Raw genomic sequence first — 21,318 nt, 5'->3', positions numbered from 1 at the left:
CATTTCTAAGTCCCTGAATTATATATTGAGAAAACCAAACACAATCAAAAGGGAGATTGTTTTCTATACAGATTAGGCAAGAGATGAGGAACCAGCCTGTTTCCTCTTCCCCTGTTTACGTCACCCTATCTCACAACATACTTTTCAAGGAGAATGTAAGAGAGAAAAATGGATGTGGTGGTACTTACCCTGAGGGTGATGGACCGAGGGGGCTTCTGTGGAGGGTCCTCGTGCAGTCTGTCTCCCAGAGATGCCAAAATGCGCTTCCTGTGGCCAATCAAACTGATTTTTAAAACCTGAAACGACATGTATCGGAGTCAACTCTTTTGTTTGAGGGGAAAGAGGAAATTGCATATGCACTACAACACAAACAACACAAAGAGGTTTATGCAACATTAATTAGCCCTACCCTGTGACAGACTGGGAATCAAATTTGGTCTAGACAGGTTGGCGGGAGTAACAGACAGAAATGCCCAGGTAGAGAAAGCAGAGAGGGCCCAAGAGTTCTACTTGGCCATTGGCCATGAAATCCCCTTGAAAACCACAAACTAACTCTTACCATGGATAGTCCAAAAACTCTGAATTCCTAATGCTCTTAGAATAAGGAGCTCCCTCCTAGCCACATGCGTAAGCCTGGTGAGGTCTGTCCCTCGACATCCATACCCTTGCCTTCCTCCCTTCCACACAGGACTCTCATTTATACAGGCCGGATTGACTATGCCTGTAAACCTGAACGAGCGCACGCACGCACGCACGCACGCACGCACGCACGCACGCACGCACGCACACACTCATCTTCACTTGGGGGTCTTTACACTCTCTCCATCTGCCCTCATCCCCTTCCACTCTGCTCCAGCATCTGCCTGGGGATTTTCAGGTAACTACATTTCTTTCTGTTGCTCAAATGTTGTCTTCCGAGGAAGAGTTTCTCCTACCTCTTCACTGAAACTGCCATACCACGGGCCCTACAATCTCTACCCGGCCACTCTTTAAAAAAAGTTCTTGGGGCTGGGGATTTAGCTCAGTGGTAGAGCGCTTACCTAGGAAGCGCAAGGCCCTGGGTTCGGTCCCCAGCTCCGAAAAAAAGAACCAAAAAAAAAAAAAAAGTTCTTTGACATGACTTTGTTGAAATAGTTGTGTTTATGCACCAACCCTTCCCATATGCGCTCCCTAAGAGCAGGGCACCGGGACTCTTTTCCCACTGTTATTTGTGCAATGGCCAAAGCAAGCCCTGATACAAGGGATGGAGGGGAAGGGAGGGCAAGGGGGAAGGGGAAGGAGGGGGGATGGGGAAGGGGAAAGGGGGAAGGAGGATGGGTGAGAGGGGAAGGAGAGGGGGAGGGGAAGGAGAGGGGGAGACTCCATGAACGGGGAAACAATGGGTACGAATGTGGAGGACTGAAGTAGGCAAGTCAGGGTTAGAACAGGTGGTGGTGCCTTCAAGGACAGTACTGCACAGACATCTGTGGAGGGGAAATCAAAGGAGCCCAGGTTCCCAGTTCTGTCTTTTAACACTTGACAGCCATTCCCTTCCTCCGTCCCTATCTGGAAGGGCTTCTCACCTGACCGATGAACTGTGTGTGGCTTAGCGAAACTCAGTTACTTACCCGTGAGCCCTTGCGTGAAGACTGTGTGATCTGAATCAGGTTTGTTTGATTCTCAAGCTTGATTTACTCAAAGGAAAATGCCAGGGAGCTAAGCGCACATCTCCAAACACCACTTTTTAAACCAATAAATTCTGACTATGTTTAGAAATAGGTTTTCCCTCTTCTGCGTCTGTGTGTGGCCCAGGATGCAACAACTCTTGACACATGCCTCGTCTCTAGCTATGTAGGTTATTTTTCCATTTCTATCAAGTTTCACAGAAGAGGAGCTGAAATTTATTATATACATATATACATATATATATAATAAATATACACATACATATATAAAATATATATTATGCTACTTTGAATTTTTCCTACCTGCTACCCATTGGTCATTTGGTCATTTTGCCCAAACTGATTGGGTTTAAGGTTTTTAAAAATGCTTATTTATTTTTTTTTTCATATGTGTGTGTATGGGCATACGGGGGCCATGTCACACATCCGAGGTTAAAGGATAACTTGCCACAGTTGATTTTCTCCTTCTACCATGTGGACCCAGGGGATTGAACTCAGGATGTGAGGTTTGGCAGCAAGCCCCTTTACATGTCAAGCCATCTTGCCGGGCCCTCAGTTAGGTTTTTAAACAGCTTTTATGTCGCATTCCTCTTACAGGATGAAAAACTAACCAAGTTGAGTGCCGGCACAACCTGCCCCATAGCCCTGGGTTGTTCTTAAATAAGCTGGCATTTCCCCAGGCTGAGTCTGCAAGTGTGACTGGACCAACCAAGCCTCTCTCCCAGCAAATCAGTCCGCCTGGACAGTCACCCACTTTATTACGACTGCCTAAGACTTGTGGAAAAACCACGGCTCAGAATATGCCAGGAATCCACCAACCGTGGCTGTTGGTTTGAACAGGATGCTGTTTTCTGCTTGCACTGTTTCCCCTTGAGATGCTCTTTTCCCGTATGCCCGATGGAAGGCTGCTCTCTTAGGTGCAGCATGAATAGAAATATATGCACGAAACAAAGGTGCACAGTGACTGTGAAAATCTTTTAATTCTGCTGTGGCGGATAGTTCAAATCCCTTTAGCCTTGGGAGACTGGTTTGGATGATTTCTCCCTAAGTTCCTTATCTTCTAGTTGTCCATGCAGGGGCCCATCTGCCAGCCTTCTGCCCACTCATGTAGCCTGGCACTATCTTTCTGCATTTCTATTAGCCAGGCTCGGCACTTCCCTGTACGGAAGAGCAGAGGGATTTCATTGTATCCTCCTTGCAAATTATGAATATGCTAATGAAGGGTAGTTCTGTGCTCATAGCTCTCAGGCGATGTTACCTATCGGAGCCAAAGAAATGTCCTTATACTCCTGTATTGTTTCATCTTCTAAGCATCAAGATCAAAGATCCCTCCGTCTCAGAAAATATAAAAGACCAACCTTTTCCAAAGACATTTTGCAAGTCTAAACACACTACATTTTATTTTGTGTTATTTTATGTGAGCAGCTTTTTTTTTTAAACCTGCATGTGTATCTGTGGATCACTTGCACACCTGGTACCCAAGGACACCAGAAGAAGATCAGATCTCCTGGATTGAGATTTACAGATGGTTGTGAACTATGATGTGGATGCTGGGATTTGAACTCATGACCTCTGGAAGGGCGGCCAGTGCTCTTAACCACTGCACCATCTCTCCAGCCCCTCCTATTCCCCTTTATTCTCAGTCTCTGTTGCTTGGCCGAAAGCTGCTACTGGATGTTATTCCTGCTTGCCCTAAAATCCCAACTTCTTTTGTCCCCTGCAGGTGACTGGACCCCAGTACTTATGCCGCTATGTTGGGGATACTCTAGAGCTTTCATACCTACTGACTAGCGTTCGTGGTACTGGAAGGTATTTTGCACACTGTGAGAGAGAAAGGTGATGTTAAAGAATATTCTTTGGGTATCCTTAATAAAGATACTCAATTTTTTTTCCCCGAAAAACAAACAAAACCACAACTGCTGTGACTCAATGCTTGCATTTGGTTTCTTCTCTCAAACTCAAGTTTGGGACAAGTGACCTGACTCCTGTGATCTCAGTATTCCACTAATCACATGAGGAGACATTGTTGGCAAGGAGGACAATGATCATCAGAAGGATAAAGAGGGGAGTTGTGATGCTGGGTATAGAGGCACACACTAGTAACTTCTGTACTCCAGAGGGAAGGGCAGGAGAATCACTCTAGCCTGGTCTATGTCGTGAATTCTAGCCTCTAGGCCAGATAAGGCTATGTAGGCTCCCCCATACTCCCCTCTCTCTCATTCACTCAGCGAGAGAGGGAGAGGGAGAGGGAGGGGGAGGGGGAGGGGGAGGGGGAGGGAGGAAGTTGTACCAAGAGCTGGCATACTGCCTAGAGCTTTCACTCCCTACTGACTAGTGTTCATGGCACTGGAAGACACTCTGCACGCTACCAGAGAGAAAGGCAAACACCAGCCCAGCTACAAACCCTTCAATCTACAATGATAACCTGCCTGTAAGATGCGCTGGTGCCATAGGGGCACAAAGATTGTGGGAGTCACCAACCAATGTTTGATGGGATTTCAGGTCCACTCTAGGAGATGGAACCTATCCCTGATATTGCTCAGGTGGCCAAGAACATAAGACTAGATAGACCTGGGACCTAGGAGAAAACCAAATACTAATATCCCACTAAAGGAATATAGTAATAATACGACCCCTAATGGTCTTCTGCTGTACTTAAAGATCAGTATCTCGCTCAGCTATCATCAGAGAAACTTCCTTCTACAGAAAATGGAATAAACACAGAAGCCCACAGCTGGACAATGTATAGAGAGCGAGAGACCTTGGGACACTCAGTCCTAAAAGGAAAGTCTCTATCAAATCCCTCCTTCTCGGGGCTCCGGGAATCTTGCAGAAGAGGAGGCAGAGGGATTGTAAGAGACCTAAGCGATGGAGGGAAGACACCAAGGAAACAAGGCTCTCTAAACACAGCAGGATAGTGGTGCACAGACAGCTCCCAGAGACTGTGGCAGCAGGCACATGGCCTGCACAACTATAAGCCAGATGGGGTCCAAGCACTAAGAGGGGAAATGGACACAAGCCCTCATCCCTATCAGACGCCACCTCCAATTGGTAATGGCTCACAAATGAAACATTAGTCTTCGCTAATGGAATCTCACCAGGTATACAAACTGCTCTTAAGGCCAGGCCCCATGCCCAGCAGTAGACGGCTAAGACAAAATGAAGTCAGTGGCATTGGGGGGGGGGTTCTTCATCTTCTAATGCTTTGCCAGGGATTCCCAACTTCTCATGTCTTTTGTGTGTATATTATGGTTTCTGGTTCTGTGTTTTAACAGGGTTTCTGTGGGTCTCTGCATCTACATGTGTGTCTTGAGCTTTTTTTCCTTTTGCTCTTTTTCTTCTGTTTGTTCTGGCCTATTCTCTCTCTCTCTCTTTTTTTTTTTTGAAAATTTCCATCTAATTTCATTTTATTATTATTAATTATTTTAGTTGCCTGTGTGTATCCTAATAAGAGAGGGAAAGAGAGAAGAAATATTCAGGTGGATGGGATACTGGGGAGGATCTGGGATGAGAACCCATAGTCAGAATATAGTGTATTAAAATTTTACTTTCAATTTAAAATGAAGAGCCAGCACATGGAAGATTGCACCTACGCCATGCATTTGCTCCAGTGAACGGGACCCCGAGGAGGCATAGAAATCTTGACCAAGAAGCATGCAGACATGGCCATGTCCACAGTGCTAACCAAAGAGGCTAGGACTTGGTAGGAAGAGCTTTGAGGGCGCTCTCATCGACGTGATGTATCTGGTGGAAAAGCCTCGGCTCCGTACTAGTCCTATTTTATAAGAACGCATACTCTTAGATCCACACTGCCTGGTCTCCAGCAGGAGGTTTTCTCTATGCTGCAGCTTGAGATTGCCTTCTCCATAGAACAACCAAGAAGAGACTTGGTAGACAGGCAGATAACAAACGGCTAAATTCAGGATGGCCATTTATGATAAGGACGTGCGAATAACCTTATTATTTTTATTTTTTAAAGAATTATCCCATGTCACTGGAGACACAATAGCTACAATTTATTGAGCACTATAGTCTGGTCTCCTATATTATCTGTGCTAGAAAGTATGCCAAACGTACGACGTATGTGCACGAATGCCTCATCTAATCCTTAAGGTAACCTAAGCATTCCCATTTTCATGATGCCAAACTTGAGACTCAGAAACTTGTGGGCCGTGCTGCCCACAGGTGTCAAGTCTGGAGCTGTCCATCACTGCTCACTCAGGATTGACTGATCGCCAAGCTCCTCCTCCTACTCCTCTTCCTACTGTCCCCTCCCACACCCTCTGTCCTCACCCGTGCTGTGATTATATTTAAGAGGAGGTTTCTCCTATTGGGTCTCCACCATCTGAAAGCATTAGAACAACCCACGTCTCCTAGTAGTCTTGAAACCTACGGCCCATACGGCAAGAGCATACCGTAGATGGACCAAGGACAGAAAGACCTCATGACTGAAGATTCAAATCAAATTAGCTAATATCAGGGTAATAGAGAAGGCAGATAGCTTTCAGCTTCAAAACGCTCAGGTTAATCAAAAGAAATCCATATGGCAGAGCAATTACAGACTGTTCTGAAGGAAGACTGTCAAAAGACCGAGGCAACCTGGTCTAACTTGAGTGTGGATAGCTTTCGTCTTTGTAACTGGGGCTCTAAAGTGGTGGAATTCTGGGCACCAGTGATCTGCAACCCAACCCTCTTTTTAAAGCCTGGAGCAGTATTTGTGTGTTAGAGAAGAATTTCACAGCATTTTCAATACCACTTCGGTGAATGTTATTTTGAACCCAATAAAAGGAGAAGACGAACAAATGGAGATAATACTGGGCATTTGTTTAAGACATTGAGACAATTCAGTTAAAAATTAACAACATATTAGGGGTTTTTGTCACAAATCATTTGGAGGATACCAGAGGGAAACTAAACTTACAGAGCTTCAAAGCTGAAAAGAAGGGGGCACAAAGAGCTAAACTGTCAAACCAGTCCTGAAGAAAAAAATTGCTATCTACAAGAGCATGAGAAAATGGTTCTGACTGCAGAGTAACCTGGACCCAGAGGATACAGATCTAGACAGATAAGGAATAAAAGGAAGGAAGGGAGAAAGGATCAAGGATCATCACGTGTTTTAAAGATGGTTTGTACTGTACTTGTCATTGTGTCCATGGCGAGGACATACTGTTTAAGCCACATGGGCCTCTAGGAGTTTCCTACAGTGTCAATTAAAGAGGACAGCCTCAGAAACTCTGTCCCATGTCTGGGCAATAAGAGAATACCTGTGCTGGGTGGTAATGCTATCTTATTATGGCTCTGCTATATTATTATGGCAATGCTATATTATTATACAATATATTGTATTATACATTATGTCAGATCCAAAACCTTTTATATATGAAAATTCTGCCAGCCAGCCAGTATGATGACATTCCCCTTGTACTGAACAGAATGAGAATATATGTCAAAGTGAAGCTGGAAGTTGGTGTAGTTAGACTCTGTCCTTATAAAATTAATGTGCTATAAATTAAGCATGTTCAATTTAATGCGGTACAAATTCAGCACTTCATCTTCATTTTAAAAATTAAACAATGTTTTGATTATAATAACAGTACACCATGAATACTCAATGAAATACACCAAAAAACAAGACTATAAGTTATCCATAAGCTAGGGACGTTTAGCCATACACACCACATTGCACCAAGTATTGTCAGATACCGGGGAAGTTCGGAGAGAGCATCCTTCACGGTAGACATGTTGTAAGTTCATCCTTCACCTTGATAGTGATATTTAGTACCAAAGCCATAGAGCCTCTCTATGTATACAAGTCCGAACAGACATTCAAAGTGACCCAGTGTGCTGGTTCACAGAAGCGTTTCATAACTCCATAACTGCTCCCTTGTTGCCATTTCTTTCCTAAGTATCAAGTACTCCACGTGCTTCATAACACATGCTTACCCAACAGTTTCCATCTTCATTGTCTTTTTGAGTAGACACAGTAGAGAAAATATTAATTCGAGCTGCAAGAATTCACGTGAGTCACAGGGAGAAGCCATGTGGCAAGAGTCTGTCTCCACGTTCTGCTGAAATCTCAGTCCACTCACTGTTGGCTGGACCCAGTCCTCCAGGGAAATCGCAAAGACACATCACGTTCTTCAATATCATGTGTGTCTGCTGTGCTTTGGGATTCGGGTTCACTGGACAGGTGTGAAGAACATGAAGCCTGAAATCATGCATGCAGCAATGCTGGGTGAGTGGGCAGTCCACCGTCGGGGTGTGTGTGTGTGTGTGTGTGTGTGTGTGTGTGTGTGTGTGTGTGTGTTGTAGTTTCTGGAGGGGAGGAAAAGACTTCTTTCTGCATTTGGACCTTTCTTGTCCATTGTCTGGGTAAGCTGTCCTCTACATCCTTCCTAGATATTTCCTAGCTCAAGGGAGAATAGCTCGCATGCAAGTCTACAGGACTCTGTTTCTTGACTGGCCACTTCCAACCAAGTGCCAAGCGTGCTGAAGAGGGCTGCTATGCATAAGGGCCAAGGATGGCTCATGGGTGGACGTTCAAGTGTCCTATTCTCATGTACAGAAGTAAGGTTGAGATTAAATGAGATAGTACCCCCTACACACATACACATAAAACTTCCCACCTAGGAGGACTGAGGCAAATGTGCTCGAGCATCCCACGGATCCAGAGATTCTTATTTGAACTTGAAACCATTTGGTGACTCTGACATTTTCTCTCATGACGACTCAGACTTTCAATAACACACATCTGGAAGAGTGTGAGTGTGTCGGGGACCGAGGGACCTCTGAAGCAGAAGGTCATGACATTTGATTCTGGCTTGTTTTCTTAACTACTTGACCTTTTACACCTTGGAGATGTGATATAAAGGGGACAATAATAATTGTACTCAACAAACATTGACTGGATGTCTGGCATATGTAATCACCATGTTATATAATTTGCGAGCCACAATGAAAATAAATTATGCAAGTTTTTAGGACACTAAATATGAGGTGAGAAAAGTACAAAGTATATGTGTGTGTAGCTATCCATAGTATACCTCAGAACTATCCATCCATCCATCCATCCATCCATCCATCCATCCATCCATCCATCTAAATGTTTATGTCTACCTACTCTTCCCAGCCTAAAACAGATTCCAGAGGATTGGCTGAGGATGACTAAGAAGCCGCTGTAGAGATTCAGGAGCATTCTGCTCTGCTATAATTTTCCCTTAAGTATAACAGAAACTTAAAACTTTCCTTTCTTCTCCTTAAATAACCCTAGTAGCAATCTTTCGAGTGTTGTCATTGTTGCTTCGGTGTGCTATTGTGGATTTCTCTGGGTAGATTTTAAGTCAGAATGATGCCTTTCACGTCTCCAACCTTCTCCCAGTATTTCCTTGTTTCCCGTATGCACACCTCTGCGTGTTCTAAAACATGCTTGCTTCTCTGTTCCAAGAGAATCTTGCAAAGATGAAATCAAGACCCAACTAAAACTCCTTCACCTTGGATTATATAGACCATATTTCTGAACTTCCCTGGTCTGTCACTTTCTCTGTCTCCCTTTCTCTGTCTCTCTGTCTCTGTCTCTGTCTCTGTCTTTCTCTCTCTCTCTCTCTCTCTCTCTCACACACACACACACACACACACACACACACACACACACACACCCCTCCTACCTAATATATCTTAGACTCTTGGAAATCACATACAGTATCCCATCTCTGCACCTTACAGTCTTTCACAGCATCTCGTACACAAGTACACCAGAACCCTAAGGTTTCAATTCTGCTCTCTTTCAAGGTGGACTGATGAAGCAGGCAAGAAAAGATAAACTAACAAATAGGAAAAGAAAGGTGCACCCATTACCTTATCTCTCCTCCTTTCTACTCTCAAGAATTTCTACTCTTCCGTTTTGACACCTTAGTTTCCATGTAGTCTTATCACAGGAAGAGAGGCAAACCTCCCTTACCTCTCACTGTTCTAATTCCTCTTGACTTTCGCTCTTTCCTCTACAAAACCTGAACTCTATTTTCCTTGTTTATTACCTTTCAAAATAATACCTATTAACTACACAAGAAAATGGCCCCCAGAATCAACTAATCAAGGCTCATAGAGGCTCACAGAGACCGAGCCAACAATCAGGGAGCCTGTTTGGGTCTGACCTACGTCCTCTGCATATTTGTTTTGGTTGTGTAGCTTGGTGTTCTTGTGGGTGTTCTTGTCCTAACAGTGGGAGCAAGGGGCTGTCTCTTCCTTCTGCTTTTGGGACTCCACCCCCCACCCCCAACTGGGACCTCATCCAGTCTTAATATGAGGGAATGTGCCTAGTCTTATTACAACTTGTTATGCCATGTTTGGTTGTTATTCCTGGGAAGCCCACCCATTTCTGAAGTGAAAGGAGGAGGGTATGGATCTGGGGGAGAGGGGAGGTGTTGGGGAAGGGACTAGGAGGAGAGGAGGAAGGGGAAACTGTGGTTGAGATGTAATATATAAGAGAAAAATAAAGAAGCAAAAACTATTAAGTAGCTGCCTGTCTTAGGGTCTTAATGCTGTGAACAGACACAATGACCAATGTAAGCTTTATAAGGGACAACATTTAATTGGGGCTGGCTTACAGGTTCAGAGGTTCTGTCCATTATCATCAAGGCAGGAACATGGCAGCATCCAGGCAGGCATGGTGCAGGAGGAGCTGAGCTCTACATCTTCACCCGAAGGAAGCCAGGAACAGATTGAACTTCCCCAGGCAGCTAGGAGGAGGGTCTCCAAGCCCACCCCTACAGTGACACACTTCTTCCAACAAGGCCAAACCTTCTAATGCTACTCCCTGGGCCAAGCATATGCAAGCCATCATACTGTCCAATATTAGTTTGTAGGACAGACACCTAAAAACCACAACTCTGTTAACCTGCAGGAAGAAAAGGAGTTCCAGACTACACAGCTCTGGAAAGAGCAAAGGGCAGTATAGAAGAGAGAGCAAGAACACTGTGCTTCTAAATACAGACTGGCTCAATAAACAGGAAATACTGATTATGGGGAAATGTAATAATCTTTTCATAGAAAGAGAGACCTAATGGTATAATTGCCTCTGAGCATTTAAGGGTTTTGGAGGTACAAAGCCTTCTTTGTAATCAATGAGAATCTTAGGTTTATTTGTAAAGCACTCTGAAATACCTCTTGATGAAGGTACCAATTTTATGATTATATTTTACCATAAACATTATTCCAGAAGATGAAGAGAAACCCACAACAAACCAACCAATCAGTTTCCAATTTCCCTGTAAGTTACTTTTAAGTACAGCTTGCCCCAAGTTAGGGTTTCATTGGAAAAACTGGATTGCATTGCTCAGGCCCAACACAGGAAAGACTTGTTTAAAAAGAAGATGGGCAAGCAAAGATGGTGGCCGCCGCTGCTAGCCGAGTGGTCAGTGCAAAGCTGGGGCTGCGTGAGATTCACATTCATTCTCATGTCAGCGTTGCCTGGGCAGCTAGGGTGTGAGGAATTTCATCCAGCAACTGTATGCTGAGCTGAAGAAGGCGTACCCCGACCTGCCCATTCTAATCTGAGAACGTTCGGAGGTGCAGCCCAAGCTCTGGGCCCGCTTTAATGTATCTCTGAACAATCTGAGTGCTGATGAGGCAACCAGAGACATGAAGCAGGTGCTAAGTGGCAAAGCCTGAAGTGTGTCCGCTGAGGACCATGAGCAAGCCCACCAGAACCTACTAGACTGAAGACGATGTGGGGAAATGTGCTATTATTGTCCTTATAAAGCTTACGCTGTACAAAAAGAAAGAGGAGGAGGAGGAGGGGGATGAGGAGGAGGAAGAGGAAGAGGAGGAGGAGGGGGAGGGAGGTGGAGGAGGAGGAGGAGGAAGAAGAAGAGGAAGAGGAAGAGGAAGAAGAAGAAGAAGAACAACAACAACACCAAGACCAAGACCAAGACCAAGACCAAGACCAAGACCAAGACCAAGACCAAGACCAAGACCAAGACCAAGACCAAGACCAAGAAGATGGGCGATGTTGTCATGCTCCAAGCTGGAAGCTGTCTTGGGGATGCAGTGATGTTGGTGCGCTAATGGCATTTGAAAGCTAAGCTGCACTTTTATTAATGCACAAAATGCCCCGTGTCTGATGAAACAGGGCAGCCATTGCTTTGCTTCAATTTGCTACGGACATGAGAGCTTTACAGCTACCTGGGGTGTTTTCCAACTTGTTGGGATCAATTGTATTGCATGGTTGACTGTCTCAGTTGAAAATACAATTACTGTCACCAGAGTCTGGGGGTATAGATTTACAAAGAACAAAATGAACAAAATGTGAGGCTGCACCCCTGCCTGCGAAGAGCAGCTTTTAGGAGAAACTGAATTTTTAAGAGACAATCGAGGAGCGGTTTATTCAATTCTTGGCTTTGGAATGGCCTTTTTTGCTGCCTGTCTTCTCATTGTTCAGTCACCTGAGTGGGGTATATAACACCTCCCATCAAGGTCAGAGAGTGAAAGGGGGCAATGAACTCAATCCTGTAAATTCTCTTTCTTGTCGGCAGCTCTGATAAGAATCTGTTGTAGGAGGGGTTAAAAATATATCTATCTAATGCTAGCTAAAATTAAGGTTCTCAAAACACATCCCTGGATTGTACTTAGTCCATACATGACTGACTGTATGTGAGGATTAGACACCATATTTCAGCTCATATATGTTGGGGGAAAGAATGTTGAGGGTTTTTAAAATGTGCTTTGAGTAGATGTCATCAGTTTCAAGGACACGTTCAGGAATGGGAAAGGACCCCTGGGTAGTGACAGTGAAAACTTGCTTATAATTTCCTTTCTTGCATCATTCTCACTGTCACCCAACACCATTCCCTAACTCCTGGAGAGGCACACAATAGCAAAAACCAGGGAACCACTAACTAAACAGCCATTGGAATGACTAAAGTTTAAATATGGCAGACAACGCCCAGTGCCGGTAAACCGGGGACCCCACATACTGACAGTTGGAATATGAAGGATGACAGTTGTTTTGGGGGACAAAAAATATGTAGCAGGAGAAATGGAAACAACTTCACACAGAGACTTGTAATAAACATCTAAATGACATTCCTAGCGGCTTAGAACTGGAAACAGGTTCAGTGCCTGGTGGTGTAGTTGCCTGGTGTAGAGATGGGGGCAGCCACTGATCTCCAGCAGGCATGTTAAACTTTTTGGTGATGTTCAGTGTTCTAAAATTGGACGGTTGGCAATTGGTCAGCTGAGCATGTTTACTGAAATGTGTTGAAATGCGTAGTTAAATGGGTGATTTTTTTTTTATGATCCGTAATTAAGTTGCTTGCTAAAAGCTGTTAGAGGAAAAACTACTGAGAGCGCTGGTGAGATGGCTCAGCTGTCAAAGCCTGGGCTCAAAACGAGAACATAAGAAAAAGATACACTGGCAGAGTGCGTACGGTATTCAGAAAGTATAGTATAAATGAGGCCATTTCTCAAAGATACAATTCAGGCTGCTCCAGAGAGACCCCTGTAATTCTAGAGTACGCCACTTATCTGCTGGATAAAATACAAGCTACTCTACGTTCACTGCATCTTAAGCGAATTAAGGGAACTGTGACTTACAGGGTGGCTTTGTGCTAGGAACCTGTGCTGTTTAGCTGGAGGCTAATGGATGGTGAGAATGTTTTTTGTTATGTGTGTGCAGTAAATTGGCACTGATGACTCACATATGGGCATATTTCTGGGGATGCTAATCCTCTAAGCCGGTGTACTTTGGTTAAAAAAAATGCTTATTCTCTCTAGGTGTGGTGGGTGTAGTTTTGAAGGGTGTGATGATTGCTGAGGCCAATGTGGGTTCTCTTTGTAGGGTTACGGTGGTGCTAATGAGGTGGTCCTCCAGTCCTAGGACAGAGTAAATAGAGTCGCTGTGGCTCTTTAGTCCAGAAAAAGCCATTGGGAGAGGACAGAAAACTGACTGCAATCTGATCCATCTAAACAAAGAAAGTGCATGTCAGGAGGTGGAGGGAGGCAGTGGTAAAGCTTGTGAGAACAGCCAGCCTGGTCAGTGTTGCTGGTTAAGAGAGACCCAGTGTGGAATAAGCAAGCTCACTGGCAACTTGGGGCAGCCTCTCTCCCCTAAGGCAGAGGGACTATTTCATCAAGGATCAGATTGATCCCAGCCCAGTGACTCCCCCACCCCCAGAAATTCCTTTCCTACTATGTTCACCATGCTAGCAAGAAGCGTCGTGAAACCAGGCTTCTGGATACCAGAAGCTAGGAAAGGACACATTGAAGACAAGCTGTGCTGGAGGCTTTGGTCCCGGTCTGCAATCCTCCTACCACACACTGACAGACTAGAAGGCATGGCATGTCCTTGTTCTCTCTTCAATCAAATGAAACCGACGCCCCTGAGGCATAGGCTCTTCATGGAGGACAGAGTAATTAAGAGCAGGTCTTGGAGTCATGGTGACTTGGGTGTGAGTCATGGTTCTGATACTAAGGATATACGATTTTTAGCTGTTTAACTCCTCTCAGCATTATTCAAGTTCATCCACAAGGAAGGTGACAAAAAGTAGCACTGATTTCTTAGCAGGGTGCCTAAGAACTTGGCAGACTATAACATCAGTGTTTTGATTAAGCCGAACTGGAAGAGCTAGGCCTACTCCTTGAACTTGGTGGGTTCACTAATGTGAAGACACAACCAGCCCACAGCAACATTGTGGCTGGCCCTGGCCCTGTTCCCTGCCAGCCATTCTGTATCAACAGCCATTCTCCTTTCAAGACTTCAGCGGTCTCATTAGAAATAAGTTTGGCTGAACTACATTAATTTCCTTCTTCTTTTGGACAGGGTTATTAGTATGAGGTTGACAGACCGAGAACATCAGGAGAGGTTGACAGACTGAGAGCATCAGAGATGTAGCGTCTTTGCTCCCAATAAAGCATTTAATGAAGTCTCACATTCTCTGGAACATGGTGGGCTCCGTGAGTGAAAAATCAAGTGAATTCACGGCTGGGTGTACAGCTCCATCCAAGAGGTTTGATGGATGGCTCTGTCACAACCAGTAGAGGGACTGCTGATTGAATGTCACAAGGCTGTGGCCCCGGATTTTGCTTCACTCAATATTTTTTTTTATTAATGGCATCAAAGTAGACATAAGAGGAACGCTTATCAGATTTTTTTTTCAATGACACAAAACTGTGAAGGATATTTAATATGGTAATAGGTCAATACAAAAGTCAAAATCCCCTCAACACGTAAGAAGGTAGAGCTGGGACCAGGGCAATGCAAATGGAGAATGACATTTATGCTCCAGAGGGAGTCGCTGTGCAGGGTGGAAATGGGAAGGGTGGGCCTCTGCCAACAATGAAAAGAAATACCTGGTTTCCAGTTGGACACAGGAAGAGGCTTAGAGGAAGGTACAAAAGCAAGGGTCACAGACATAGATGATATTATAAGACATCTTGTTTACATCATTAGTTCAGCCTGATGAGGCTGCTAATTATCTGACACTTGAGGAATGGATACATCCATCCTCAGGAGCCTGAGGGGCGGTGTCGGGGGATATTGCTGTCCACGGTCCTGATTTCCAGAATGCGCTCTCTTCCTATTCCTCAGCGCACACTGCTGACATTTCTCCCAGCATTCCGTGGGGCTTAGGGGAGACAGTTTAAAAGAAATACCTAGCACTGCGCCTGCCTTCCCTCCTGCCCCGCTCCCGTCCCCATTCTGATCAAAAGTTGTTGCTTCCCTGAGAGTCTCACGTAGCTGTAAACTGGGTGCTTGCCTTGTGAATTAACACTTTCTGTGTGAGTGGATGAATACTACATACAGCCTGTTCTGAATCCTCCCAAGTTTATCCCCAAATAAAACACCCCAGAAATGAGTCTGTCGGTCTGTCTTTCTCTGCTTATTACCTTCCAAGACGCTTCCTGCCAAAACAGGAGGCTTTGGCCAGGAGAAGGTAGAGGGATGTTTGAGAACAATCTGGAATTCACATCTGTCAGTAATGAGACCCGGATAATTAAAACTTCTCAAAAATGAAGGCAATTTTCTGGGGCTGCATTAATAGTTCAGGGATGCATATTTACATGAGAAAATCTCAATTACCTTTAGATAATTAGGTAGTGTGTTAAGTAACTTCACTATAATGATATGCACTTGGAATCCATGGAAATTTCATTTAATTCAATTATTTAATTAGTTCGTACTATGGTTTAAATGTTCCTGGGTGTCACTGGAGCCCTTCTTACAACCCTTTCTGAAGATGCATTCCTATTTCTTCCTCTCTTGTCTAGGGGCAGCATTTTCCTGGATATCTGGAGTACTGCACTGCATCCGAGTTGGGCCCCTCGGGAAGACCATTTGTCTCTGGGCCACAGTGCTGCAACAAAGAATAGTAAGGACTCTGAAGTATTCTGGGAGACTGCCCTTGCTTTGGTAAATAAATTCTCAGGAGCAGCTGGTTGTCACCGTTGCCTGTACTAAAAGCAATGGCTGACATCAGTGATATAAAATTCTAGCTTACAGAGGTTCTACGGCAGTAGGCGGTCCTCGGGTGGGGGGAAGGAGGCAGCCCCTTTTATTTTTCTTCCCTTCTTTGCCTAGGCTTAGGCCAGCCATGATTTGTCAAGCTGGAGAATGGAGTCGTTATAAAGATGGAAGGAAGGCCACTGGCTGCTGACAGTGCTGGTTCCATTTTGGTGGGAGAGGCGGCCAGCTGTGACAAGTGATTGGGTTGATGTGTGGTGGGTAAGCTAAGAATCTCCATTGCCCGCTGTCTCATTAATAAGTGGAGGGAAGGCATCATGGAGGGGAGGTGGGGCTGCTTTGAAGGCTAACACACTTCATCTACCACCAAGGGTGACAATTCCCTCATGCTCACTCTTTAGACAAGGTCTCACTATGTAGATTTGGCTGGTCTGGAACTTGCTGAGTAGACCAGGCTGGCCATGAACTCAAAGACCTTCTTGGGCTCCTGAGGGCTGGATTAAAGGTATGCGCCATCACCCCAGCTTCCTTCAGGTTCTCAGTGACTCAGTGGACTTCCTCCTGAGTCTCCTTTCTGGAATGACCTTTATCCCTTCTTACTCCGAGGAACCTCTAGATGCCTTTGGGTATTTCACGAGCAGGTTCAAATAGTGCTTCTGTGAGGAATGAAACCTGTTATCAATGCCCTTTGCCATCCGCCCCCTACCTGTCATAGGTGGTACTGCGGCGGACAGTGTCCTGGTTTCTTTTTTGAGGTTTGAACCTTCTGGAAGGCAGAAATGAGCCTTATTTACACCGTATTCCTACCTTAAACCACAGTAGAAGGCTGCTTAAAACCAAAACATACAAAACCAACGAAATCTCAAAGCAGCAGAACTTTTGAGCAACTCTATCATATCAGTCGAGTTGCGTGAAAAAATACATAGAACACAGCTGCGCATATTTAATTTGTATGACTTGGTGAATTTGGGCATAAACAGGTCTTGGTGAAATCAGCATCACAACCAATGATGTGAACATATTCACCGCCTCCCAAAGTTTTCCTCTGTCCCCAAAAGCGTTTCCCTTTTGGGTGGTACAGAATCCTAGCAAGAACTACCTGCTTAGCATATTTTAGGTATGCAATATGGCACTGTCGGAGACAGGAGCCACACTGTATGGTACATCTCTAGAACTTGCTTGCTTTGTGCAGCCGACGCTTTGTGCCTCATGACCGCCCCATCTGAATCTCCCCATCTCAACCAGTTTCTGGCAACCTCTACTTCCATTAGCTGAACTATTTTAGATCCTACATGCAAGTGAGATCGCGTGGCACTTGCCATCTTGCCTAGCTTATTTTATTAAGTGTAATGTCCTCCACACTAACCTAGGTTTTTTTTTTTTGTGCAGATGCAGGATGCTCTTCTGTTTGAAGGGTGGAAAAAACACCCCATTGTGTACACAAATGGACACTTCAAAATCTTATTTGCAGATGGGCATAGAGGTCATTTCCACACCCTGGCTATCTTGACCACTGCCTCAGTGATTAGAGTAGGGCCGGTGCCCGTTCCAGACCTCGATTAAAACCTTTTAACTACCCAGAAGTAAGACTGCTGGATCGAATGGGTTTCCTGTGTTTAATATATGTTTATCCTAAGGAATATGTAAGATTGCATCAGCCTGTGAGCTTACTGGCCAAACTTACGATTCCGACACGGACAACGTGAGAAAGAGAAGCATCGGTTTCTAAGAAGTAGTGGCTGGATTATCACACGGTAAAGCAATAGCCCCCACTTGCCAGTACAGCCAATGACAGTTTGCAAGTTTCCAATGAAAATAATTCAATGCACACTGATGTAGCGTTTGATTTTAAAAGATGAAGTCCGACATCCGATTGTCCCTAAACTCATCAGCTACATGCCTTCCACAGTGAGACGACTTACTCACCGTTCACTTTGGGACAATAGTGACAGTGGGTTGCACAGAACAACAACATAGGAAGAAAAGTTGGTGATTTATGCTTGCATTGTCATAGAGTAACACTTCATGGAGCTTACTGCTAATTAATTAGTGGCATTCACACACTGGGCGCTGAACGTCAATGAAAGGTTTGGTTAGCAATGAGAAGGCCACAGGGCGCATACCACATTACTGACCATAGCATTTTTACCATCCAGGCTTAAAATCATCTGAAACTCAAGTAATTCGTGACTCTTGGTCAAGAATTTAAACCCCAAAGTTCACTTCTAAAATATGAATTACGTGTGTGTGTGTGTGTGTGTGTGTGTGTGTGTGCACGCACACACAGGTGCCCTTTGAGGATAGAAGGGGGTGTTTGATCCCTTGGCACTGGAGTTGTGGGCAGTTGGGAGACACAGGACATAGGTGCTGGGAATCGATCCTCTGGTAGGGCAGCAAGTGCTGGAAACCACTGAGTCATCTCCCCAGCCCTGCAATCTCAACTCTTTAAAGAATTTACTACCATTATTCTGAGATAAATGGCTCTCAGATTTTAATTCTTTGAGATGAGCGTGGCTTCCTCTCCATAGCATTTTTTTTGGCGTCTTTTTATATTTAGCTTTCTCTCTGATCAGGCTTCATTAAAAATGATATTTCTATCTCATGAACATGACACAATGTGTTGAAGGCTTCCTGTGAGAAAACCACAGGAAGACAAAGAAATCCTTGCAGGAGCCTTAGCTGGACTGTCTCTCCAGAAAGGCTGCCTAGGAGAAAGGCTAATTAAGCAGGCCGGGGTGGGGGAGGTGCTACGCCTTCCAAATACAACTCTTAAGACACAAGCATTATTAATACGTGCTGGTACTTGGAGGCTTACATAAGTATGGCTTCTTTCTTGTTTCCTTAAAAAAAAGACTATATTTGAGCAAAACAAAAACTGAATAATTTAAATCATGAATTTGAGATTTAAAAATATTTCTTCATCTAGTTAGGGATTAAATAAAGTGTAATATAACACACACACACACACACATATATATATGTATGTATGTATGTACGTATGTATGTTCTATAGGTATTTGCAAAATCTCTAGTGAAGCTGAAAAAGACTATCTGGATATTGGAATGCAGCACAACATGCGTTTATGGGTTTTTTTTTCCTTTTCTTTTACTGTCATCTTTCTCTTTCTTCCAATATAAAATAGCTTAAAATAAAGAGTGATCTTTAGCATCAGAACCTGTTCGAAAGGCTCGTCTGGTGCAACAGCTTACTGCCTCACTATAAACAAGGTCAGAGAGACATGTGTCTCTGGTTACTTTGCACTGACTGACAAGCAATTTGTCAGGAAGCTGAAGGAGCTGAACTGATCGATAAGACCATAGGATAAACTGGTTTTGTCTGATTGGCTCTGTTTACTTGATGATTAAATTATCATTCCTGAAGTTTTCTTTTTTTTTAACTGACTTTTGAATGAGACAGACTTTCCATTAAGTGCTTATTATTTGAGCCCACTTTCCTTAAGTTAAAAAGGAAAGGGGTTGGGGTGGGGTGGGGGGAGGCGGCTTTCACAAGCTTCATCAAGTATCACCTGACCCTTAGTCACTGCAGGCCTGCACCTCAGGACGTGGGGTAGCTTCTTGTTGCTATACTTCTTGGTCCAATGTCTTGTTTCCTCCAGCCAGACGCTGTTGAAGACTGGATAATTCAGATTTCAAGTGGCAGCAGTTCTATGCGTCTGCCCTTCCTTTAGCAGACATCCTTAATCCAGGTGGCTCATTTGCTCTTGTGTTAAGCTTTAGGCAGAAGGCCTGCTCTGTTTGCAAGTCATTTTCTATATAATACAAACGACGAAGGTGAGAGAGACAATATTTAAGGGGTGATGGTTCTCTCTACTCTACCTTTGTGCACATTTACCTATGTGCACATCTACCTATGTGCACATCACCAAGAACAGCCAACACCCAATCTCACGAAGAACAGATTCTACCTCCTTTGATGCTCAACACACCAGGTATTGAAAGAAAAGCCCATTAGAGAACCACAGTACGGTGAGTAAAAGTTGGGCACTGTGTCCTTGGCAGAACTCTGTCCACTCTACATTATCTATGTTTTCTCTGGTAGATTCCATTCTGAGAATCACTCCTTGGTAGAGAACAAATAAATAAGTTTCGTTCGTTCCTTCATCCACTCAACAACATGCCCCCACCACCCACTGGGCAGTATTAAATTGCCGAGAGGCACTCAGAAATAAATGAGAGAGAATGATGGCCTCGGAGAGCTCCAGGTCTACCTGGCAGGGAGGTAGACAGACAGATGTTTGAAGGCAGGAGGTTCAGAGGGGGAAGGATGAGACCTCTGGGAGCTGCAGATGGCTTCCTGGTGTTGGAGGCACTTCAGTGATGTCTCTGAGCTTTCCCAGGTGGAGAAGAAAGGGAGGAGCTTTCGGGAGGAGAGATACTGTAAGACCAGAGGAGCATCGAGTACCCGTGCGCTACTGCCCTAAAAGTCCCTAATGAATGTTAGTGAGAGGGGTTTTTAATGTGTGCCTGTGGTAGGACAGGGGGCTACAAGAATGGGTCAAGTCAGATGAAGGGCTGTCTCAAAGGAACATGGTCTTCAACTTTAAATTCTACAACTTGTAAAAAAAAAGGGTTTGGAATGATGTTGAGCAGACGGTAAATAGTCAGCAAGAGGCTTTTGCGGTTGTTTTTTGTTTTTTGTTTTGTATGTTGAAGGGAAACTGAGGTCCAAAAGGAAAAAGAAGAAAAAGGAGGTCAGAGCAGACTTGTTACAATACTACTGGTGTTAATATTGAGAATGGATTGGGGTGGGGATGTCCACAGGCCAGTAAATGAAAAGTAGGTCAGGGACAGGCTTTGTTCGCTGTTGCACTCCCAGTGTCCTGCATAGTGGCAGAGTGTAGTAAGTGCTCAAGAAGTAGTTGTTGAATGAAAAATGAATGGTGATGGGAAGAGACAGCTGCTCTGAGAACTCTCTCGTCAGTAGACATAGCAGGGCTTGTGAGTATGGGATGTAGGCGGGAAGGAGGGGGAGTTCTGTGTAAGGATGACTCTGGAAACTTGGGATGGTGTTGCCAAATGCTGCAACCAGGAGAAAGGAGGAAGAACGGGGTTGCAGGGAGGAGGAGGAGGAAGCTCTGTGTAGTAAGTACTCTTTGCGTTTGCTGAGTTCAGCCCTGAGGCGTGTTGAGAAAAAGAATGGCTGAAGGAAGATGGCAGCGTTAAAGGCGCTGCACGCGT

General features: G+C 44.5%; 1 protein-coding gene and 1 pseudogene across 15 annotated transcripts in view; one reads left to right on the top strand and one right to left on the bottom strand.

The window, feature by feature from the left end:
* Anks1b (ankyrin repeat and sterile alpha motif domain containing 1B) overlaps positions 1-21,318 on the bottom strand; it is a 1,165,904-nt gene that overhangs the window by 77,435 nt on the left and 1,067,151 nt on the right. For all 15 annotated transcript variants that reach the window (NM_001414940.1, NM_001271371.3, XM_063263442.1 and 12 more), the window contains one exon: positions 189-296. In NM_001414940.1, coding sequence (NP_001401869.1) covers positions 189-296 — 108 coding nt within the window. The remainder of the gene's footprint in view (positions 1-188; positions 297-21,318) is intronic.
* On the top strand, positions 11,047-11,387 carry Ndufa2-ps4 (NADH:ubiquinone oxidoreductase subunit A2, pseudogene 4; annotated as a pseudogene).

The sequence above is a fragment of the Rattus norvegicus genome, chromosome 7, assembly GCF_036323735.1.
Source record: "Rattus norvegicus strain BN/NHsdMcwi chromosome 7, GRCr8, whole genome shotgun sequence".
Lineage (NCBI taxonomy): Eukaryota > Metazoa > Chordata > Mammalia > Rodentia > Muridae > Rattus > Rattus norvegicus.
The sequence above is the reverse complement of the archived record's forward strand: the minus strand, read 5'-3'. Positions and strand labels throughout refer to the sequence as shown.